Source organism: Oncorhynchus tshawytscha, linkage group LG06 (assembly GCF_018296145.1).
Source record: "Oncorhynchus tshawytscha isolate Ot180627B linkage group LG06, Otsh_v2.0, whole genome shotgun sequence".
Lineage (NCBI taxonomy): Eukaryota > Metazoa > Chordata > Actinopteri > Salmoniformes > Salmonidae > Oncorhynchus > Oncorhynchus tshawytscha.
In genome coordinates, this window is record NC_056434.1 from 11,746,093 (window position 1) to 11,771,835 (window position 25,743).

At 41.4% G+C, this 25,743-nt stretch overlaps 1 protein-coding gene across 2 annotated transcripts; it reads left to right on the forward strand.

Annotated features, from left to right (window-relative positions):
• The first annotated feature begins 7,928 nt into the window (after positions 1 to 7,928).
• mindy4 (MINDY lysine 48 deubiquitinase 4) lies at positions 7,929 to 25,279 on the forward strand. Of its 2 annotated transcripts, none has more exons than XM_042322968.1 (18): positions 7,929 to 8,176; positions 8,526 to 8,645; positions 8,750 to 8,973; positions 9,064 to 9,337; positions 9,602 to 9,864; positions 9,973 to 10,028; positions 10,144 to 10,256; positions 10,466 to 10,582; positions 11,329 to 11,417; positions 11,762 to 11,863; positions 12,144 to 12,207; positions 12,819 to 12,884; positions 13,043 to 13,110; positions 13,209 to 13,272; positions 19,803 to 19,964; positions 20,357 to 20,534; positions 20,800 to 20,878; positions 22,135 to 25,279. In XM_042322968.1, exons 1-18 carry the CDS (start codon positions 8,105 to 8,107, stop codon positions 22,181 to 22,183), a joined length of 2,160 nt encoding a protein of 719 aa, XP_042178902.1. In that variant the 5' UTR covers positions 7,929 to 8,104; the 3' UTR covers positions 22,184 to 25,279. The 2 variants fall into 2 exon arrangements, with proteins under 2 accessions (XP_042178902.1, XP_024270927.1); XM_024415159.2 differs by having other exon boundaries at positions 7,931 to 8,176; positions 20,794 to 20,878.
• The last annotated feature ends 464 nt before the right edge of the window (positions 25,280 to 25,743 follow it).

Sequence of the window (25,743 nt, forward strand, 5' to 3'; positions counted from 1 at the left end):
GGCATTGAGCCACCACAAGGCCCCAGAACAGTGTCCATGCACCTTGGCATGGATTCCAACAGAGTTCCAGTGTTTGGAACTCTGTTGGAGGGATACGACACCATTCTTCCATGAGAAATTCCATCATTTGGTGTTTTGTTGATGGTGATGGAAAACGCTGTCTCAGGCGCTGCTCCAGAATCTGTGTGGAAGCACCTGCTTTCAATATACTTTGTATCCCTCATTTACTCAAGTGATGCCATTATCTTGGCAGTTACCTGTATATATTCCTTGACATAATACAATTTAACCAATGTCAAAATACACTGAGTGTACAAAACATTAGGAACACCTGCTCTTTTCATGAGATTGACCAGGTGAATCCAGGTGAACGCAATGATCCATTATTGAGGTCACAATTTAAATCCACCTAAATCAGTGTAGATGAAGGGGTGGAGTCAGGTTGAAAATGGAATGTTAGGGCAAGACAAAATATTTATGTGCCTTTGAATGGGGTATGATAGTAGGTGCCAGGCTAACCTGTTTGGTTGTGTCAAGAACTGCAATGCTGCTGGGTTTTTGACACTCAACAGTTTCCTGTGTGTATCAACAATGGGCCACCACTCAAAGGACATCCAGCCAACTTAACATAACTGTGGGGAAGCATTGGAGTCAACATGGGCCAGAAATCCCTGTGGTATGCTTTCTACACCTTGTAGAGACCATGCCCCGACGAATTGATGCTGTTCTGAGGGCAAAAGGGATTGCAACTAATGAAGGTGTTCCTAACATTTTGCACACTCAGTGTATATTAAAACCTATATGTTCATCAGCAACAACTTTTAAATTATTTTCTTTATCACAAAAAAATTGTAAAACAGGAAAACAGTGTTATATGAACAGTACCTATTGCAGGGTGTTGTGTGTGGATGCAAAACACACATAGCTAAGAGAAAAGTATCACAAAAACTGCTTTTTTAAACCATAATCATACCGTAGATGAATAAAATGTACCGCTTTTACAAAATGATGGTGAAGCTAAGAATACAAGAGCACGATAGACGTCCCTCGTTCCATCCCTCCTTCAGATGTTCCATCCCTCCTTCAGATGTTCCATCCCTCCTTCAGATGTTCCATCCCTCCTTCAGATGTTCCATCCCTCCTTCAGACGTTCCATCCCTCCTTCAGATGTTCCATCCCTCCTTCAGATGTTCCATCCCTCCTTCAGATGTTCCATCCCTCCTTCAGACGTTCCATCCCTCCTTCAGATGTTCCATCCCTCCTTCAGACGTTCCATCCCTCCTTCAGACGTTCCATCCCTCCTTCAGATGTTCCATCCCTCCTTCAGATGTTCCATCCCTCCTTCAGACATTCCATCCCTCCTTCAGATGATCCATCCCTCCTTCAGACGTTCCATCCCTCCTTCAGATGTTCCATCCCTCCTTCAGACATTCCATCCCTCCTTCAGATGATCCATCCCTCCTTCAGACGTTCCATCCCTCCTTCAGACGTTCCATCCCTCCTTCAGACGTTCCATCCCTCCTTCAGACATTCCATCCCTCCTTCAGATGTTCCAGCCCTCCTTCAGATGTTCCATCCCTCCTTCAGACATTCCATCCCTCCTTCAGATGATCCATCCCTCCTTCAGACGTTCCATCCCTCCTTCAGACGTTCCATCCCTCCTTCAGACGTTCCATCCCTCCTTCAGATGTTCCATCCCTCCTTCAGACGTTCCATCCCTCCTTCAGATGTTCCATCCCTCCTTCAGACATTCCATCCCTCCTTCAGACATTCCATCCCTCCTTCAGATGTTCCATCCCTCCTTCAGACATTCCATCCCTCCTTCAGATGATCCATCCCTCCTTCAGACATTCCATCCCTCCTTCAGACATTCCATCCCTCCTTCAGATGTTCCATCCCTCCTTCAGACGTTCCATCCCTCCTTCAGACGTTCCTGTGGAAGTCTCTGTCTGGCTGTGGTTGTCCATTTAGCATAATGCCACAGAACAGACCTTTGCAGCATTTAACTAGCATCGCTCCCAACACCAAGGTTTCAAGCACTGCGTTCCAGAAGGCAAACGTGTACAGGGTCTTGTTGCAGTACTGGCCGTCTGAACGGGTTGGGTCGTAGTTGGGTTGGTATATAGAGAAGATCCACACATTTCCTGCAGACAGTTTTGACAAATAGGTCATAAAGAAAACAATACCATGTTTCAATTACATTTATATTGACAATATACAGACCTGTAGAACGTGACTAGGCCACACCTTCTGTGTAGTATTATACTTTGTCATAGTTTGTTTTGTTTGTATAGTGCATATTTCCCCCTTCATTGTAAGCAATCAGATTGCTCACCTGATCTGTGACACACACAGTGGTGGAAAAAGTACCCACTTGTCACACTTGAGTAAAAGTAAAGAAACATTAATAGAATATGACTCAAGTAAAAGTGAAAGTCAGCCAGTAAAATACTACTTGAGTAAAAGTCTAAAAGTATTTGGTTTTAAATATAATTAAGTATCAAAAGTATTTATACTTTTAAATTCCATATATTAAGCAAACCAGAAAACAATACAATGTTTCAATTACATTTATATTAACAATGTAGTACAGACCTGAAAATATATTTGATGTTTTGTGTATTACATAAAAGTAATGTATTTAAAAAAAACTTGAAGTGTGTTGATAATGAAACAAACAATTACAGCCATCTACCTTTTGTTCATGTTTTTACAGCAATACTTTCTCTCACCAGCAATGATCCAACAGAACCCTGACAAAGCCAACAAGAACTGCAGTGAGACACAGATACAGCTCTTTGGGGTATGCTGCCCCCTCCCCTCTGGGTCCCAGGGGAACGACATCCATGTTGTCATAATCAGGTTGAAGATGGCCATCCATAGCAGGTAGTTGGGGATGTACGGTTGCTGGGTGCAATCATATTTGTACACGACACCTATGTATGGAAATAAGCACTTTAAGTGGTAATAAACAATATGATGGAGGTAACAGGATTGAAATGGGGGGGTCCACAGGAAATGCATGTCTAAACAGAAATGGGTTCTAGCCTGTACCTGACCCTTGACGATCCGGGCAACGGTTATAACAGTGAACACAAGTGGAGAGGGGAACAGAGGAAGGACCGAAAGTCACCAACATGTTTTCCCCTCTCACATAATTGGAGACACAATGCAGACACTAGTAATACTATTTAGAATTGATTGTATGTACTCTATAGCACTTTACCAGATGCTCAAAGCACTTTACATTGTAATATGTTGAAATATAGTTTAAAAAATACAACTTTTGAATCTGTTACTTCAATAATGCTGTGGATTGTGGATCGATGTATATTGATTGCAATTATTCCAGAATGAGTGAGCGTTCATGTGCAAAGGATTAGCATTTAAATCAATATAATTATCAACTGTGTAGTGACTTTTGTCTTTCGCGCCCTTCTCAGTCCACACCCACTTCCCTTTGTCTACCAAGTCACCATATCGGCTTAGCCCACTAGCGAACATCAACTATCATTTCCTTGTAACCATATCTACTATTTGTTTGTTTGTTATGCATTTCTGTGATTATTTAGTTAGTTAGTAAATAAATGATTAAGACAATTGATGTATGGATGATGCATATTGAAGGCTGGGTTCATGCAGATAACCAACAATTTACGACGTTTGGAATGAGACTAATGTGAGGTAAAGAATAATTCATTAATTAGAAGACTAATTGATCAGATATTAAAATATCTGAAAAGTTATATTAGGAAAATTATAACTTTGTAATCTGAAGATTTTCCTTGGTGCCCCGACTTCCTAGTTAATTACATTTACATGATTAGTTGAATCACTTAATAATAATTACAGAGAATTGATTTGATAAAATAACAGTCTTCAATTTAATGATGCCAAAGACACGACAATGTTCAGGGAGGTGGCCTGGTCGATGAAATTCCCTGCGGCTGTAGAGACAACACATGAGGGACAGCCAGCCAGTGAAATGGAAACCAGGAATGGTTTGGCGGAAAGCGATGGTGGAATAATCACGCCTACCCCAGGAGACATATGATCATGGGGCAGCCCCTCTGTTCCTGTGGACCCCGGGTTTGGAAGCACCAGACACGGCTGAAGCTGGTGCCCCTCCTGGCCGCAATAGGAACAAAGCCCCAGTTGTCTTCGACGACACCGCTCTGCCGCAGAGAGGTGTGTGTCCCCTACCTCCATGGGTTCAGGCTCTGCCTTAGGACACCCAACGGAGGAGGGCGAAAGGCGAGTGGTGCGCCAGCGCTCCCGAAGAAGGTTGTCCAGATAGATGGCCATTGCAACGAGCGCGTCCAAGGAAAGGTTGTCGTCCCTGCACGCCAACTCCATCTGGACCTCCTCGAGCCTTCCTCTCCAGAATAGGGTGTGGAGCACCAGCTCCTTTCGTCTGCTGGAGGCTGCCAAAGTCCGGAAGATGAGGGCGTACTCCGAATGGATCTGGGCACCCTGCTGGAGTTGGAATAGTCTCTCACCCCCCTCTCTGAAGACCACCCTGAACAGAGCTATGAACCTCTCATAGGAACCCAGCTCTTCCTCTCCTCTCTCCCAGATGACTGTACACATGCAACAATTTCAAAGATTTTACTGAATTACAGTTCATATAAGGAAATCAGTCGATTTAAATACATTCATATGCCCTTATCTATGGATTTCACATGACCGGGAGTACATGGGGCCATGTATTATCACGCTGAAACATAAGGTGATGGCGGCAGATGAATGGCACGACAATGGACCTCAGGATCTTGTCACGGTATCTCTGTGCATTCAAATTGCGATTGATAAATTGCATTGTTTGTTGTCCATAGCTTATGCCTAACCATACCACGATTGCTTGCAATAGATCCAACCATACCCCACCGCAACCATGGGGCACTCTATTCACAACATTGACATCAGCAAACCGCTAGCCCAAATGACGCCATACATGTGGTCTGCGATTGTCCAATTGGACGTTCTGCCAAATTGTCTAAGATAACGTTGGGGCGGCTTATGGTAGGGACAAAATTTGAGAGAAATAAGTTTAACTGGGAGATCCATTTGAAGTGTCTATTAAAATTGTGGATGCGTTGGATGAGGTGGCATCGATGAGAATAACGAAAAGTAGGCTTTTTTTCTTCTTTTTTTTCTTCTATGGAACAGAAGGGGTATGGTTTGCGCCTCAAGAAGATGTTGGATTGGAATGTGTCATGTGTGGATCTTCGAAGCAGGGTGCCTATCAAGGGTGTTATCTCTGGGTTGACACTAGTAAGTAAATTCAAAGGATATACAGTACCAGTCAAAAGTTTGAACAGCTACTCATTTATGTTTTATAAAATTATTTTAATATTTATTTTTAAACTATTTTCTACATTGTAGAATAATAGAGAATACATCAAAACTATGAAATAACACATGGATTCATGTAGTAACCAAAAAAGTGTTAAAAAAATCTAAATATATTTCATATTTGAGATTCTTCAAAGTAGCCCCTCTTTGCCTTGATAACAGCTTTGCACACTCTTGGCATTCTCTCAACCAGCTTCATGAGGAATGCTTTCCCAACAGTCTTGAAGGAGTTCCCACAAATGCTGAGCACATGTTGGATGCTTTTCCTTCACTCTGAGGTCAAACTCATCCCAAACCATCTCAATTGGGTTGAGGTCGGGTGATTGTAGAGGCCAAGTCACCTGATGCAGCACCATCACTCTCCCTCTTGGTCAAATAGCCCTTACACAGCCTGGAGGTGTGTTTTGGGTCATTGTCCTGTTGAACAACAAATGATAGTCCCACTAAGTGCAAAACAAATTGCATGGTGTATCGCTGCAGAATGCTGTGGTAGCCATGCTGGTTAAGTATGCCTTGAATTCTAAGTAAATCACTGACAGTGTCACCAGCAACGCACCCCCACACCATCACACCTCCTCCTCCATGCTACACGGTTGTCACGCCCTGACCTTAGAGATCCTTTTTATGTCTCTATTTTGGTTTGGTCAGGGTGTGAGTTGGGGTGGGCATTCTATGTTTTGTGTTCTATGTTTTCTATTTCTGTGTGTTTGGCCGGGTGTGGTTCTCAATCAGAGGCAGCTGTCTATCGTTGTCTCTGATTGAGAACCATACTTAGTTAGCCTTTTCCCACCTGTGTTTTGTGGGTAGTTGTTTTCTGTTTTGTGTCTTTCTGCACCTGACAGGACTGTTTCGGTTTTTGTTAATTATTTTTGTTATTTCAGTGTTCAGTTCTAATAAAAAGCATGAGCATGTACCACGCTGCACCTTGGTCCTCTCCTTCCAACAGCCGTTACAACGGTGTGAAGTAATAGCGATGGATTAGGGGCTTGATGGCACACAGTGTGTTGTGAAATATGTGAATATGTTGTAATGTTTTAAAATTAAAATGATATTTATTGCCTTTATTTTGCTGGACCCCAGGAAGAGTAGCTGCTGCTTTGGCATCTCACAAAGACATGGCGGTTGGAACCAAAAATCTCCAATTTGGACTCATCAGACCAAAGGACAGATTTCCACCAGTCTAATGTCCATTTCTCATGTTTCTTGGCCCAAGCAAGTCTCTTTTTCTTATTGGTGTCCTTTAGTAGTGGTTTCTTTGCAGCAATTTGACTGTAAAGGCCTGATTCACACAGTCTCCTCTGAACATTGGCTGTTGAGATGTGTCTGTTACTTGAACACTGTGAAGCATTTATTTGGGCTGCAATTTGATTTTGCAACTGCACTTGAAGATACTTTCAAAGTTCTTAATTTTCTGTATTCACTGACCTTCATGTCTTAAAGTAATGATGGACTAATTTGTCAAGGTTTATTTGAGCTGTTATTGCCATAATATGGATTTGGTCTTTTACCAAATAGTGCTATCTTCTGTATACCAACCATACCTTGTCACAAAACAACTGATTGGCTCATTAAGAAGGAAAGAAATTCCACAAATTCACTTTTAACAAGGCACACCTGTTAATTGAAATGCATTCCAGGTGACTACCTTATGAAGTTGGTTGAGAGAATGCCAAGAGTGTGCAAAGCTGTCATCAAGGCAAAGGGTGGCTACTTTGAAGAATCTCAAATATAAAATATAGTTTAACAATTTTGTTTGGTTACTACATCATTCCATATGTGTTGTTTAATAGTTGTGATGTCTTCATTATTATTCAACAATTTAGAAAATAGTTTTTTTTTTAAATGGTGAAAAAATGGAATGAGTAGGTGTGTCAACTTTTGACTAGTACTGTACCTGAAGAATTCGATCAAGCGGTTGGTGCACAATGACTGACCTGCATGGTAAAATAAGTGCTGTAGCCACTCCATCCATTCTATTGTTTTTTTGATGAAGCATCTCTCCCATCTCACATGTATTTGGGTTATATGAGATTCCCTGTGAGAGCCTTCATGCCCAAACCTATGCAGTGTGATAAATGTAAATTATCATGTGTCAAGTGTAGACAGTAGAAGTATTATATGCCAGTTGAGCCTAAATGCTGCAATTGTGGTGGTGAACATGCACCCTAATTTCTGAAGTGTCCTGTTAAGGTGAAGGAGACGGAGGTGGCAAGGATAAGGGCTGTCCAGCATGTCTCCTATCCGGAGGCGTTGAGAAGAGTGTAAGAAAGGAGTGAAGTTGAAGTAAGACACAAGATGGTTCCTTGTCAACAGAGGGATCCTGACATGTTGCACGAAGGTGGACGTATTACTTTGGTTATCAACTGCACAGCGCAAACAGAGAGGACATTTTAGAAAATAGGTGGCATTGTGAGTGTGGCTGAGCGTTTTTTGGGACTCAGGGACTTCTGCAGAGGCATTACAAGGAATACTGTCGATGAATGAACCGCCTCCCGTTACAGTAGGTGGCGGCAATACACCAATAGGTATAGTCTGCCATAAAACATTGAAGAAGAAGGAGAAGCGGAAGCATGAGGCATGACGCATGACGCATGACGAAGCCTCTCTTGGCCCAGCAACACGCATGCACTGTAACCATAGAAACAGACCATACTGTTAATTATTATCGTTGTTCTATACTGTGCTGTATGTAGCCTGTCGCTAGCTGGTTAGGTAGCTAACATTTTTTTTGTGGGGGAATTTGTCGTTGATGCCACAAGTTATGGTTGTACGAGTAGAAGAAGTTGCTGCATCGCTTGTGCGGGAATTTCTCAGTCGGAAGGTAGGTGGAGAGCTGTTCACATTTGTAATTGGAATAAAATGAAAACGCTATCTTTCAGCTGGCTAGACTGGCTGAGTAACGTTACTAACGTAAAGCTACAGTAGAAAGCACCACCGTTCAATCTGTGATGGTAAAGATGTTCTTTCAGACAGAGAACATTAACACAGATCTTTGACATTAACGTAGCATTATTAGTTACAACTTGAAGTCAGTTCAGCGTATTGATATAATCTTGGATGTTTTAACTTTACGTTAGCTATACCTTACAGGTAGCAAACGTTACATTTCGCTAGCTAGTCTGATTGTGTTACAGGCTAAGTCAATGTTTGTTTACCTGCACACACTACAGGGACTCAAGAGAACGATTGCCTGCATGGATGAAGAGCATCCCCGTACAGATGCCAGCATCAACAATAGATCCGATCTGCGACAAATTCTTCATTTGGAAGGTCTATATAAAAACAACAAGGTAGCCTAATCAAAGAAGAGGCAGATGAGTTTGAATGCATTGAAAGTAAAGTGCCCCAGCTTTCATTTATTAACACACAGATGCTTGTTATGTTTTCGTGATAGGCCCAAGACTGTCCCCTGAAATCAATGTTGGAAATCATTGTAAGACATCACATTGAAGGACATAAAGAGGACAGGCCAGGCTTCAACAGTGAAGTCATCCAGACCGTATCAACTACACAGAAGTTGGTGACAAAGTCTCCAATATTGACACCAACAGTGTATGACCACAGCAGGGCAGAAGAGAACACTACTGGATTTATTTTCAACAAAACTGACATGTCAAGGTTTTCATCATAATCATCTAAATATGATTCATGTCAGGTTATTTTCAAAAGGCTTGTTTTGATGTGTATTGTGAATTATTTCTGTTCCAGGTCACTTTCAGAGGTTGTCTGTCCACCTCATGGTACATTGTCATCATTTGAAGTGTCAGATACTCCCCAGAGAAGTTTCTGGAGCCATAGCCTTTCGTCAGAGGGCCAGCAGGACCGACAGCCTGTACCCTCCTTCCTAGACAATGACAGCGCCGCTAAACGGGAGTCCTTTTCAGACAAAAACACGGTCGTCACCACAGAGAGTACTCATAAGAACAAAACAAGTCGCCTCAGACGAGGCATGATGGCAGGTCCCATAGCTAGTTCCCCCCAGGTACAGTTTGACTCAATGAAACTTGTGTCATATTCATTCGTACACACTGTGGTAAAACACTTCTCAATGTAATTTTGAAAAACATTTTTTGGACAAGCTCAGATCCCTGTTTGGTGCGGAATGAATACGACTGTATTGTTATGAGAGATGTTATATTCATAGTCATGGATACAAGATCTTCACTAAGCTGACTCTTGTGGTACATACAAATGAACAGCTCGCTTTGTTCCCTTATTTGGTGATGTGAATTGTGTTCTCTCTAAGGAATCGAATAGAAAACGTCAGACTCGACGGTTGGGAGGCCCTAATCTTCTCCTGGCAAATAATGAAAACCACAAAAACATCAGCGATGGGCCTCTGTTGACTACTGTCCAGTCACAGAGAATGGTTAAAGGGTTGACAGAGCTCTCCACTGCTGACCCCATGAGAGAAAGCCAACAGCCGCGGCGCAGCACACTGGGAAAAGGATTTGATGAAGATGGCTATGGGTTTGAGAGAGTAGGAAAAGACAAGCACAAGACCAGAAGGTAAGTAGATTTGAGTTTCCTTCAACCATTTTACTGACTGGGGAATTTCTGATTTCTTACTGTAACCTATTTCATATATATTTATTTTATTGATGTATATTTTTTTAGAACAAAATCAATGACCAATCAAAATGTTGATCTGCACATGTCGGAGATGATTTTGGGTAATTATTACATTTTATCAAGCTGAATGCAACATTCACTCAATGTCTATAATTGTTATCATTATGACACCTCTTTTGCAGTATTGGATGACATGGACCATGTACTTTGTTGCAGATGACATTGATGATGATGAGGAGTTGCGTGAGCTCTCCAGAGTGTCCTGCCACTCCTCCAGTTTGCCTCCAACCACTTCTGATAGTCAACCCATGGACCAGCATACTGCCATTGTACGTTTTTAGATGTGTCAAACTCTTTCCAAGGAGGGCCGACACTCGGCCCTCCTTGGATTGAGTTTAAATGGGGCACTCCGTGAATGAAAAGTAGTGCACAATATAGGGAATAGGTGACTCCGCCATGATTACTGAAGCTCAGATATTTTGCCTGGTTTGAGTTAAAAATGCTGTGATGTCCTGTGATGTCTGTGTGTTTTTACCAGGCCCTGAAAGAGCTCATCCTTGGCTCCAGCACCAGTTGTTTCAGTGCCGAGTGGAGGAGTCAGAGTTTCACTTTCTCCGATGCACCTGATCTGAGATATGGACTTGTTCAGAAGAAGGTAGGACCAATACACCTGATCTGAGATATGGGCTTGTTCAGAAGAAGGTAGGACCAATACACCTGATCTGAGATATGGGCTTGTTCAGAAGAAGGTAGGACCAATACACCTGATCTGAGATATGGGCTTGTTCAGAAGAAGGTAGGACCAATACACCTGATCTGAGATATGGGCTTGTTCAGAAGAAGGTAGGACCAATACACCTGATCTGAGATATGGGCTTGTTCAGAAGAAGGTAGGACCAATACACCTGATCTGAGATATGGGCTTGTTCAGAAGAAGGTAGGACCAATACACCTGATCTGAGATATGGGCTTGTTCAGAACAAGGTAGGACCAATACACCTGATCTGAGATATGGGCTTGTTCAGAACAAGGTAGGACCAATACACCTGATCTGAGATATGGGCTTGTTCAGAAGAAGGTAGGACCAATACACCTGATCTGACATATGGACTTTTTCAGAAGAAGCAAGGATTGGATCACCTTTGAAATGCTGTTGTTGTACCAGTCTGCAGAGACTAAAACATCAATCACACAGGAGTTTAGTCCTAAATGGCCCACAGGGCCCTGGTCAAAAGTAGTGCACTATGTAGGGAATAGGGTGCCGATTTGGGATGCATTTAGGCTCTAGAGCTCCATCCCTTGGAACAAATCATTATAATCATGATAATATTGGTTATCTTGGTTGTTATGTTCAGGTGTATGGTCATGTAATTTAGCAATGTCACTGTATTGACTTCCCAGGGTGGTCCTTGTGGAGTTCTGGCTTCAGTCCAGGCTTGTATTCTGCAGAAACTTCTATTTGAGGGGACCGGCAGCGACGCAGGGCACCAGTAAGCACAGCATTCATTCATGTTTCTCTGTCAGATTGCCCACATGTACTAGGTTTTGTCCCAAATTGCATCCTATTCCATATTTAGTGCACTAGTTTGGACCAGGGCCCACATGGCTCTGGTCAACTGATGTGCACTATATCAGGAATAGGGTGCCATTTGTGACGCAGTCTTTATTATGAGAAATTAAATGTTCTTCACAAATCATTAATTCACATCAATGAGTGCTTTCTTGATTTACATCAGTGAGTATTAAGTAATGGAACATTCTGTAAGTTCCAGTGTTTAATTCCGTCTTGACTTCAGATGACTTCCATTGACTTCACATGGCATTTTGTCACCAGGAGATTAAGACCCTCTGGTGCTGTGAGAACAAAGTGCCTCACTTTAGCCACTGCTGAGATCCTGTGGAGGGCTGGGGAGGGGAAAAAAGCCACCATCGCCATGTAAGTTATAAACTCTCTCTGTTCCTTGTTGGGATCTAGCCAGCAGAATCAAAACCACTTTGTAGAGAATGTCAACATGAAAATACAGGGTCGTATTCTCTAGGCAGAAAACGGACTGAAACAAGGAGGGACTACCCAAACTTGTCCAATAAGAAACCCTTGTTTTTCGTTGCAAAATGTTTTGGTACGGTGTGCACAAATGAATACTACCCTTGTTTTAAAAGATGTAAGCCAAGGTTATCCTTTTATAAACCTTTCTGTTACCAATGTTGTATTGCAGAACATCAGGAAGAAATCATTTCACCCCTACAGGACACCATAGATCTGAAGGAGTACTAGAAAAGGTACAGTAATGTTAGGGATAGTCTCTACCCTCGTCATCTATTTTTTGCCCTTATTTTAGCACCGACCTGGGGAATAGTTACAGGGGAGAGGAGGGGGGATGAATGAGCCAATTGGAATCTGGGGATGATTAGGTGGCCATCATGGTATGAGGGCCAGATTGGGAATTTAGCCAGGACACCGGGATTAAAACCCCTACTCTGCAATGGGATCTTTAGTGACCACAGAATGTCAGGACACCAGTTTAACGTCCCATCCGAAAGACGGCACCCTACACAGGTCAATGTCCCCAATCACTGCCTCTACGGCAGTGATTGGGGACAGGGGGGTGTCAGACAGGGAGGGGTGTCAGACAGGGAGGGGTCTCCCATCCAGGGACCGACCAGGACCAACCCTGCTTAGCTTCAGCCATCTACTATACAGTATGTAGAAAGAGTTTTTCTAGGAGAAATTCTAACATTTTAAAACATTTACTCTAATCCAATTACATTATTATTGTTCCCAGATATCTATATAATGTGACCATCAGTTATGAACTAGGTTTGAGGATGAGGTTCTTGATATCTTTGATGCAATTTGGACAAACGTCTTTCCTAAAACTCTTTTGTTGTAGATGACATGTATTGATGTTGACAATCTAAAGGACCTTCAGTTGCTTGTGGAACAGCATATTCAACAGGTGAGATTACTCTATATGTATTATGTGGTCAATATCCTTATGTGCCCATGTCAAATGCCAAAGCATGCACTCTTGTCAACTTTGAGGGTTTTGGTTAGATATTCCTGTTCGATTCTTTTTCTCACACTTGACTAAACTGGTGATTTCTTTCTTTGTAGTTTGAGTCGGGAGCCTTAGGGTGTATATTGCTCACCATCTCTGCTATTCTCTCCAGATCTATTGACCGGTACGATGGTAGTGTACATTCAACACATATGAATAGACAGAAAATGCATGCATGCCATATAAAGTAGCTGTTGTGATCCTGCTCCCCCTTTTCCTCAGGGTTAGAGAGGATATGGATGTCCCCAACACCACACTCATTGGAGCCCATGGCTACTGCACACAGGTGGGTGTATGTGTCAAATGGCACCTTATCTCCTGTATAGTGCACTATGTAGGGAATAGGGTATTATTTGGGCTCCTGAGTCGCACAGCGGTCTAAGGCACTCTATCTCAGTGCTAGAGGCGTCACTACGGACACCCTGGTTCAAATCCAGGCTGTAGCACAACCGGCCGTGATTGGGAATCCCACAGGGTGGTGCACAATTGGCCCAGCGTCGTCCGGGTTATGCCAGTGTAGGCTGTCATTGTAAATAAGAATTTGTTCTTAATTGACTTGCCTAGTTAAATAAATGTTATGTTTAAAAAAACAAAAATGGGATGCACTAGGTAGGCCACCAAAAACATAGCACTGTGCCAAGTAGAAATCAATATGTTTTCTCCAATTCTGTTGAAAGACACTCTTCAAATTCACCAATAGCTCTTTTGGATTCATCTTGGACATTGTGGTTTTGCTCATGGGGAATAATATTAGTAATGGAGAAAAAAAATGATATATTTTTTTTCTTGATTTAATATCAATACTGTTAATATCAATACCAACATCAACACTTTTATCTCAAATGCATTTTCTCATGGCTCTCAGCAGACATAAACTCAGCAAAAAAAGAAACGTCCCTTTTTCAGGACACTGTCTTTCAAAGATAATTCATAAAAATCCAAATAACACAGTTTTAACACTGTTTCCCATGCTTGTTCAATGAACCATGAACAATTAATGAACATGCACCTGTGGAATGGTCGTTAGGACACTAACAGCTTACAGACGGTAGGCAATTAAGGTCACAGTTATGAAAACTTAGGACACTAAAGAGGCCTTTCTACTGACTCTGAAAAACACCAAAAGAAAGATTCCCAGGGTCCCTGCTCATCTGCGTGAAGGTGCCTTATGCATGCTGCAAGGAGGCATGAGGACTGCAGATGTGGCCAGGGCAATAAATTGCAATTGTGAGACGCCTAAGACAACACTACAGGGAGACAGAACGGACAACTGATCGTCCTCGCAGTGGCAGACCATGTGTATCAACACCTGCACAGGATTGGTACATCCGAACATCACACCTGCGGGACAGGTACAGGATGGCAACAACAACTGCCCGAGTTACACCAGGAACGCACAATCCCTCCATCAGTGCTCAGACTATCTGCGTTAGGCTGAGAGAGGCTGGACTGAAGGCTTGTAGGCCTGTTGTAAGGTAAGTCCTCACTAGACATCACCGGCAACAACGTCGCTTATGGACACAAACCCAACGTTGCTGGACCAGACAGGACTGGCAAAAAGTGCTCTTCACTGACGAGTTGCGGTTTTGTCTCACCAGGGGTGATGGTCGGATACACGTTTATCATCGAAGGAATGAGCGTTACACCGAGGCCTGTACTCTGGAGCGGGATCGATTTGGAGGTGGAGGGTCCGTCATGGACATCATCGGCCTAAGCTTGTTGTCATTGCAGGTAATCTCAACGCTGTGCGTTACAGGGAAGACATCCTCCTCCCTAATGTAGTTCATCCTGACATGACCCTCCAGCATGACAATGCCACCAGCCATACTGCTCGTTCTGTGCGTGATTTCCTGCAAGACAGGCAGGCTCATCCTGACATGACCCTCCAGCATGACAATGCCCCCAGCCATGCTGCTCGTTCTGTGTGTGATTTCCAGTGAAGAGCCTGGATCTCAATCCCATTGAGCACGTCTGGGACCTGTTGGATCGGAGGGTGAGGGCTAGGGACATTGCCCCCAGAAATATCCGGGAACTTGCAGGTGCCTTGTTGGAAGAGTGGGGTAACATCTCACAGCAAATATGGTGCAGTCCATGAGGAGGAAATGCACTGCAGAACTTAATGCAGCCGGTGGCCACACCAGATACTGACTGTTACTTTTGATTTTGACCCCCCCTTAGTTCAGGGACACGTTATTCCACTTCTGTTAGTCACATGTCTGTGGAACTTGTTCAGTTTATGTCTCAGTTGTTGAATCTTGTTGTGTTCATACAAATATTTAGAAGAAAAAGAAACACACACCTATTTAGGCGAGGTGCTGGCTAGCGGAGTATAAAACTTGAAAATAAATAAAAATATACAATATCCAACGTTTCGACAGCCAAGCTGTCTTCATCAGGGTATAATGACAAATATTTACACATGTTAAGTTTGCTGCAAATAAAAGCAGTTGACAGTGAGCGGACGTTTATATAGTGAGCAATATGTTTGGAACATCAAATCGCATTAAAATCGCAACATCGAATCGCAATACATATAGAATCATGATACATATAGAATGGCAGTACATATTGTATTGGCACCTACAGTTGAATTTGGAAGTTTACATACACCTTAGCCAAATACATTTTAACTCAGTTTTTCACAATTACTAACATTTAATCCAAGTAAAAATACCCTGTCTTAGGTCAGTTAGGATCACCACTTTATTTTACGAATGTGAAATGTCAGAATAATAGTAGAGAGAATGATTTATTTCAGCCTTTATTTCTTTCATCACATTCCCAGTGGTACAGAGGTTTACATACACTCGATTAGTATTTGGTAGCATTGCCTTTATATTGTTTAACTTTGGTCAAACGTTTCGGGTAGTCTTCCACAAGCTTCCCACAATAAGTTGGGTGAATTTTGTCCCATTCCTCCTGACAGAGCTGGTGTAACCGAGTCAGGTTTGTAGGCTTCCTTGCTCGCACAAGCCTTTTCAGTTCTGCCCACAAATGTTCTATAGGATTGAGGTCAGGGCTTGTGATGGCCACTCCAATACCTTGACTTTGTTGTCCTTAAGCCATTGTCCATTTGGGTCTTCCAAATGGACAATGATCCCAAGCATACTTCCAAAGTTGGAAGTATGCTTGGGATCATTGTCCATTTGGAAGACCCATTTGCGACCAAGCTTTAACTTCCCGACTATTGTCTTGAGATGTTGCTTCAATATATCCACATAATTGTCCTACCTCATGTACCTCATGATGCCATCTATTTTGTGAAGTGCACCAGTCCCTCCTGCAGCAAAGCACCCCCACAACATGATTATGCCACCCCTGTGCTTCACGGTTGGGATGGTGTTCTTCAGCTTGCAAGCATCCCCCTTTTTCCTATAAACATAATGATGGTCATTATGGCCAAACAGTTCTATTTTTGTTTCATCAAACCAGAGGACATTTCTCCAAAAAGTACAATCTTTGTCCCCATGTGCAGTTGCAAACCGTAGTCTGGCTTTTTTATGGCGGTTTTGGAGCAGTGGCTTCTTCCTTGCTGGGCGGCCTTTCAGGTTATGTCGATATAGGACTCGTTTTATTTTTGTACCTGTTTGTACCTCCAGCATCTTCACAAGGTTGTTTGCTGTTGTTCTGGCCCCTGACCCACTGTTATTGTGATACAGTGAATTAAGTGAAATAATCTGTCTGTAAACAATTGTTGGAAAAATGACTTGACATGCACAAAGTAGATGTCCTAACCGATTTGCCAAAACTATAGTTTGTTAATTAACAAGAAATTTGTGGAGTGTTTGAAAAACTACTTTTAATGACTCCAACCTATGTGTATGTAAACTTCGACTTCAACTGTAAATATTGTGATATTATTGTATCGTGAGGCCACTGACAATCCCCAGCACAAAATAATGTACAGTGCATTCGGAAAGTATTCAGACCCCTTGACTTTTTCTACATTTTGTTACGTTACAGGCTTATTCTAAAATTTATTAAATGTTTTTTTTTCTTCTCATCAATCTACACACAATACCCCATAATGACAAAGCATAAACAGGTTTTTAGAATATATTACATTTACATAAGTATTCAGACCCTTTACTCAGTACTTTGTTAAAGCACCTTTGGCAGCAATTACAGCCACCAACATGAATCATCTTAGGGAATGTGCCAGGTTTCCTCCAGATGTGACACTTGGCATTCAGGCCAAAGAGTTCAATCTTGGTTTCATCAGACCAGAGAATCTTGTTTCTCATGGTCCGAGTTTTTTCGTTGCCTTTTAGCAGACTCCAAGCGGGCTGTCATGTGCCTTTTACTGAGGAGTGGCTTCCATCTGGCCACTCTACCATAAAGGCCTGATTGGTGGAGTGCTACAGAGATGGTTATCCTTCTGGAAGGTTCTCTCATCTCATCAGAGGAACTCTGGAGCTCTGTAAGTGTGGCCATCGGGTTCTTGATCACCTCCCTGACCAAGGCCCTTCTCCCCGGATTGCTCACTTTGGCCAGTTGGCCAGCACTAGGAGGAGTCTTGGTGGTTTCAAACTTCTTCCATTTAAGAATGATGGAGCCGACTGTGTTCTTGGGGACCTTCAATGCTTCAGAAATGTTTTAGTAACCTTCCCCAGATCTGTGCCTCAAAACACACCTGTCTCGGAGCTCTCTAGACAATTCCTTCGACCTCATGGCTTGGTCTTTGCTGTGACATGGAAACAGGATGCACCTGAGCTCAATTTCGAATCTCATAGCAAAAGGGTCTCAATACTTGTGTAAATAAGGTATTTCTGTTTTTTAATTTTTTATAAATGAACAAACATTTCTAAAAACCTGTTTTCTCTTTGTCATCATGGGGTATTGTGTGTAGATTGATGAGGAAAATGTTTAATTTAATCCATTTTAGAATAAGGCTGTAACCTAAGAAAATGTGGGGTCTGAAGGCTTTCCCGAATGCACTGTAAACTAAATGACCAAAAGTATGTGGACACCCAATCGTCCAACATGTCATTCCAAAATCCTGGGCATTAATATGGAGTTGGTCCCCCCTTTGCTGCTGTAACAGCCTCCACTCTCTTGGGAAGGCTTTCCACTAGATGTTGGAACATTGCTGCTGAGACTTGCTTCCATTCAGCCACAAGCATTAATGAGGTCGGGCACTGATGTTGGGCGATTAGGCATGTCTTGCAGTCGGCATTCCAATTCATCCCAAAGGTGTTCGATTGGGGCTGAGGTCAGGGATCTGTGCAGGCCAGTCACGTTTTTCCAGACCAATCTCAACAAACCATTTCTGTATGGATCTCACTTTGTACATGGTGGCATTCTCATGCTGAAACAGGAAAGGGCCTTCCCCAAACTGTTGCCACAAAGTTGGAAGCACAGAATCGTCTAGAATGTCATTGTATGCTGTAGAAATAAGATTTCCCTTCACTGGAACCAAGGGGCGTAGCCCGAACCATGAAAAACAGCCCCAGACCATTATTTCTCTTCCACCAAACCTTACAGTTGGCACTATGCATTCAGGCACGTAGCATTCTCCTGGCATCCGCCAAATCGTGATTCATCACTCCAGAGAACGCTTTTCCACTGCTTCAGAGGTCAATGGCGGCGAACTTTACGCAATTCCAGCCAACTCTTTGCATTGCGTATGGTGATCTTATGCTTGTGTGCGGCAGCTCGGTTATGGAAACCCAATTCATGAAGCTCCTGACGGGCAGTTATTCTGCTGATTTTGCTACCAGAGGCAGTTTGGAACTCGGTAGTGAGTGTTGCATCCAAGGACAGACCATTTTTACGAACTTCAGCACTCAGCGGTCCCGTTCTGTGAGCTTGTGTGGACAACCACTTTTCGGTTTCAGCCGTTGTTGCTCCTAGACATTCACATTTTACAATAACAGCACTTACAGTTGACCGGGGCAGCTCTAATTTTACGAACTGACTTGTTGGAAAGGTAGCATCCTATGACGGTGCCACGTTGAAAATCACTGAGCTCTTTAGTAAGGCCATTCTACTGCCATTGTTTGTGTATGGAGATTGCGTTGCTGTGTAATGTATTTTATACACCTGTCAGTAATGCGTGTGGCTGAACTAGCCGAATCCACTCATTTGAAGGGGTGTTCACATACTGCTGGGCATATATTTTTTTACATTTTTTTATTTCACCTTTATTTAACCAGGTAGGCAAGTTGAGAACAAGTTCTCATTTACAATTGCGACCTGGCGAAGATAAAGCAAAGCAGTTCGACACATACAACGACACAGAGTTACACATGGAGTAAAACAAACATACAGTCAATAATACAGTATAAACAAGTCTATATAAATAATACAGTATAAACAAGTCTATATACGATGTGAGCAAATGAGGTGAGAGAAGGGAGGTAAAGGCAAAAAAAGGCCATGGTGGCAAAGTAAATACACATACATAAATAGCAAGTAAAACACTGGAATGGTAGATTTGCAATGGAAGAATGTGCAAAGTAGAACTAAAAATAATGGGGTGCAAAGGAGCAAAACAAACTAATTAATTAAATACAGTAGGGAAAGAGGTAGTTGTTTGGGCTAAATTATAGGTGGGCTATGTACAGGTGCAGTAATATGTGAGCTGCTCTGACAGTTGGTGCTTAAAGCTAGTGAGGGAGATAAGTGTTTCCAGTTTCAGAGATTTTTGTAGTTCGTTCCAGTCATTGGCAGCAGAGAACTGGAAGGAGAGGCGGCCAAAGAAAGAATTGGTTTTGGGGGTGACTAGATAGTGTATTACGTTATACTGTATGTTTACTGTATGAATTTAAACATAATCCACCCTGCCATTTATTTTGGTTTATTATTATTCCTTAGGAGCTTGTCAATTTATTGCTGTGTGGACAGGCTGTGTCCAATGTCTTCAACAACAATATGGAGCTGGATTCAGGCAATGGAAACCTGACTCTTCTCAAGGGAATAAGATGTCGCAGTGACATTGGACTGCTGTCCTTATTTGAACATTATAATATATGCAAGGTAAAAACACATGGTTACATGACACATCACATGTGTCCCAAATGGAACCCTATTCCCTATATAGTGCACTATTGATTGTAACCCTATGGATCATGGTTAAAGGTAGAGCACTATAAAGGGAATAGGGAGGGTTCTATTTGCGATGCAGACATCTGTTAAAATAGCCCAAAAATATTACAGATTGTGCCTTTTTAATCAATCTTTCTGCACTATTTTAGAACCGGAAGTAACTAGTTAGCTAGTAACATGTGCTGCATAGAGAAACACTAACCAACAATGCATATTTTAGTCAACTCTTTTTGACTCAATCGATGTCTACACTCAACCAAGACGCTCTATTTCCAGATACCTTTTGTTTCTAATGATCATGTATGGTTTGATACATTTTGAAGGTTGGCTCCAACCTGAAGACTCCCAAGTTCCCTATCTGGGTGGTGTGCAGTGAGAGCCATTTCAGCGTGCTCTTTGGTGTGCAGGAGCTGCTGAGCGACCAGTGTGTGATCGGGGAGTTTGACCTGTACTACTACGACGGCCTAGCCAATCAGCAGGAGGAAATCTGCCTAACTGTCTGTACGTATGGATCACCGATGATGATGATCTGGGTTGGTTTGATCTGCTAGAGAACTCAACACAGATACATCCCTTTCTTATGTACTGTAGCTATTTGGGTAATTCTGTTATTGATGTGAAATGATCAGGCTCTATTCATTCATCTCACATATCACTCATGTATTTCACTTGAAAAATGAATGACTTACAGCGCTAATCATAAGTTAATATCAAGTTAGTGTTCCTCATGAAGAGTTTGTATTCTTGTATTTATGTCCAGTTGTAGGTACCTCAGGAATATCTGCTGGCTGCCAAGGTGTGGACACTGATCTCATTCCTCCTCTTGAACACTGTATACGGACCAAGTGAGTCAGTTCATTTTTCTTGAACTTAAAAAACCCCGAGAGTCTATTGATGCACCGGTGCTTAAATATAAGGAACATAATAGAATCATTCCCATCAAAATCCATCAGTTTATGCTAGTGACTTGTCTGAAGGTAACCAGTACTGGATTAAAGAGATGAATGGAAGTATGGAGCTTAGTTTTGTGCCTACTCCCAAAAAAGTGTTTAAATATGTATTAAAAAAAATATGTGTGTGTATATATATTTTTTTTCCTTTTTTAAATTTTTATATCTCCTAGATATAGGACAGACACTTATTTTTGGACTGTCATTTTTGCAGTTTATGAATGTGTTATTCAATGCGTTTCTGTGGGCTATAGTAGTAAAGACCAAATTCAATATGTTTTCAAATGTTTTTATTTATCTTTTTGTTTTCTATACCTAAAGGGGTCCAAAATAGCAAAATAATCCATGATATGACCATCTTAAAACCTTTTCATATGTTACCTTGAACCACTTCGCTTGATTGATTGTAATTGCACTAGGATTACATTTTTATGTACTTTTATGTAAAGTGTCCTTGGGTATCTTGAAATGCACCTGACAAATAAAACTGTGTTATCATTGTAGGATCTATACTGAGTATACCAAACATTAGGAACACCTTCCTAATATTGAGTTGCACCCCATGTTGACTCCAATGCTTCCCACAGTTGTCACGTTGGCTAGATGTCCTTTGGGTGGTGGACTGTTCTTGATACACAGGGGAAACTGTTGAGCGTGAAAAACCCAGCAGCGCTGCAGTTCTTGACACAAACCGGTGCGCCGGACACCTACTACCATACCCCTTTCAAAAAGGCACTTTAAGTCTTTTGTCTGGCCCATTCACCTTCTGAATGGCACACATACACAATCCATGTCTCAATTGTCTCAAGGCTTAAAAATCCTTCTTTAACCTGTCTCCTCCCCTTCATATACACATATTGAAGTGGATTTAACAAGTGACATCAGTAATGGATCATAGCTTTCACTTGGATTCATTTCATGGAAAGAGCAGGTGTTCATAATGTTTTGTGCACTCAGTGTATAATGCTGCCTATTTATATTGCAAGTGATACTTTGAACAACATTTGTAGTACAATGTTTTTATGGTACCGTATGTACATTTGAGTCATTTAGCAGACAGTCTTATCCAGAGCGACTTAAAATGATATCAACATTTGCATGCATTTACCATAGTCCACTCTTTGATTGTTTGTTGTGTTTTGTTTTCCTAGATGGAAAGATGCCATTGTCAATTGGAATGCCACCGAGCCCATACTTTGACTGGCTAGTGGATAGTAGGTGATGACTGTAGATGAGACTGGGCCTACCCCATGGCTGAAGACACAAAATATACTGCTTTCTTATTGCAAAATATGCCATTTAGCAAACACTTTTATCCAAAGTGACTTATAGTCATGCATGTGTTACAGATTAAATAGATTTACTTACAGTAGCTGTGCATGGGTAAAATCACTGGGGAAGCCATGCCCCCCCCCCCCAAAAAGCCATATTACAACTTACTGTGTGTGTTGTGATAATTGCGTTGTTTGCTCTAGAACCTGTTAGTTCATATGCCTTGCCACTGTGATATATAGGCCTAAGGCCGAGACAGTAAGAAGACATAGTGGCAGAATAAATTCAACCACACCTTTGTTTAGTCATAAAACCGGAGAGAAACCTCTGTCCGGTGGAGTCCACAAATCATATTGCTTGTAGCAAACAGTTATATGACCTACAGCATAATCAAGCAAGTTAATGACAGAGAGTTAACATAAGGAGCTGCCTCCACTATTCCAGGAGGCACCAATTCTACTTCAACATTTCAACATCTCAACATCATCTAGTCAAATCCCCTATGCTTGGTCTAATACAGTGACAACTAAAAGATACCAAAAACGATTTGGTCCAATCAACGTAAGCTAAATGTGATGTGGCTGTCCATGGTTCTGCTTTGTCTCTCTGTGTGCGTGCATTCGTGCAAGTAGAATTAACATGTTGACTCACCCTACTTGTAGAGAAACGCCAATGCCATCATCTCCTTTCATGTCGATGAAATGGTCTATGACTGTCATTCAGTACACGCTTTTAGTTTTTGCTGTCCTAGGCTACCTGGCTAAAATGCTTGCTAGCTAGCTTAACTTACTTTCATGGGCAACAATGCTCCAGGCCAGCTAGTTAACATTAGTCTACTATGTCTAGCTACATATTGAACCTCCATCCTCTCAGGCCAGGGGCACAATGTATGAATTAATGTTTGGATCATTATCACCATTATAATCATTGGCCCGTACAGAGAATTAAAGCTGCATTGTGTAACTTTTTGGGCGTCCCAATCAAATTCACATAGAAATGGGAGTTATAGATCTATCATTCTCATTGAAATCAAGTCTTAAGAAGTGGTAGATCTGTTCTATGCGCACATTTTTTATGCTTCCCGGTTTTTGTGTCTCTTACTTTCGGTTTTGTACACCAGCTTCAAATAGCTGAAAATATTTTTGGTTATGGAAAATATATTTATTTCACTGCGGTTTAGATCGTACAATGATTCTCTACACTATTCTTGCTTGTTTTGTCACATAAACTGAAATTAGGTGAACTATTAGACTTGAAACAACCAGGAAATGATTTCTGCATAGTGCATCCTTAAATAAAACCACAAATCCAAATCCCTATCTCCATCCATGGCTAATTTAGGAAAGGGACCAATTTAGCTAACTAGCTAGCTAGCCACCGGAAGACAACAACATAACGAGATGCAACAATTCTGTTTTTTTTTCCTGGCAATTCAATATTAGGAAGGTATTGTGAAAGTTGCACTATGCAGAAATCGCTCCGCCATTTCCTGTTTGATGAAATTCTAATAGTTACTGTAATTTTAATCTATGTGACAAAATAAGATGGTACAGTGTAGAGAATCACTGTACCATCTAAACCACTGTGAAATAGATTTTACATAACCACAAATATTTTATATTCAGGTGTTTTGAAGCTGGTGTACAAAACCAGAAGTAAACAATGCAAAAATAAAAGTTAAGAATGGAAAGCATAGAAGCATAGACTTGTTTTCAAGTTGAATGATAGATTTATAACCCACATTTCTATGTGAATTTGGTCAGGTCGCACAAAAAGTTACATTTTGGCACTTTACTGTTTTGGACAGTCAGTGTATTTGTATTGAATAAAACAGGGTTCTCCAACCCTGTTCCTGGAGAGCTTCCATTCTGTCGATTTTTGATCCAACTCTGTTCCTGGAGAGCTTCAATCCTGTTGATTTTTGTTCCAACCCGGTTCCTGGAGAGCTTCCATCCTGTCGATTTTCTCTCCAACCCTAATCTAGCACACCTGAATCAGGTTAGAGCGAAATGGGGTTGCTCTCCAGGAACAGGGTTGGAGACCCATGGTATAAAATATATTATTTGTATAAATATTATTGTATTTCATCAACAACCACATGTGTTGACACGATCATGGAGGCCATTTTGTACATGTAATTTACATTTTAATCATTTAGCAGATGCTCTTATCCAGAGTGACTTACAGGATCAAGTAGGATTAAGTGCCTTGCTCAAGGTCACATTGACAGGTTTTTCACCTAGTCCGCTCGGGGATTTGAACCAGCGACTTTTCGGTTACTGGCACTTAACCACTAGGCTAGTCGCTGCCCCCAGGTAGCCTAATTGTTTTTGAATGCCTGAAGATGTTCTTATAAGTGGTGCAGGAAATGTTGATTCATACGTCTTAAAACAAGTCTTTACCTCATAATCTTTTACATGGACATGCCCAATATAAAGAGGAGTGCCTTGGATTTGTTGTAGCCTATGACATGCAGCTTTCATGACCATCAGTCTTAAAGGTAGAGTCAGCGGTTATTTCTGCAACAGCTAAGAGCATCTTGCATCTCGCTCATCACAATATCATCTGTGCGGCTTGTGGCAATGTCATTTAGCTCACTCTACCTTTTAATGTATGACAATATCCATAAGGGATTATTATATTTCAAACATTATTCTATTACATGCCGTATATACTTCATATCTAACCATTTGATGTTATTTGTGAAATGGACATGTGTATTTTTGACTATAAAACATTTTTGACTGTAGATGTTTTATTTGAATGGTCAGAGTTGTAAAATAATTAGTTTTATTAATTTAAAAGTTGTGGATCACCTGTATCTTGCCTTTTGTCTTCTGTGAATGACTGCACTTGGACACATGCAATGCCTTGATTGTCCTCTTGCTGCCACTGTTGAGTTGTATATGGATCCTGAATGTTGTCAACATTGCTCACTCTTGGTTTCCATGACAAAAGAGAAGATATATGAAATGTTTATGTTTGCCAAATCAAAATCGAATAAAATTGTATTGGTCGCATGCACATATTTAGCAGATGTTATTGCGGGTATAGAAAAATGCTTGTGTTCCTAGCTCCAACAATGCAGTAATAATCTAAGAATATACAACAATACACACAAATCTAAAAATAAAAGAATGGAATTAAGAAATATTAGGATGAGCAATTTTGGAGTGTGTGTGTGCGCGTGGGATGTATAGACATGAATGTTTTTATGAAGTTGTTTTTCTTCACCAGCATATTCATTCAAGTGTTTTTTTATGTGAAGTAAATGTCAAGTCAGGAGATTGTGTAACACCTGTAGTGCATCGACACTGCCTTCTGAAAGTATTCAGACCCCTTCCTTTTTTACACATTTTGTTACGTTACAACCTTATTCTAAAATGGATTAAATAAAGAATGTTGCTCATCAATCTACACACAATACAAATGGAAAAAGTTTGGAACTACCAAGACTCTTCCTAGAGCTGTCCAGCCAGCCAAACTGA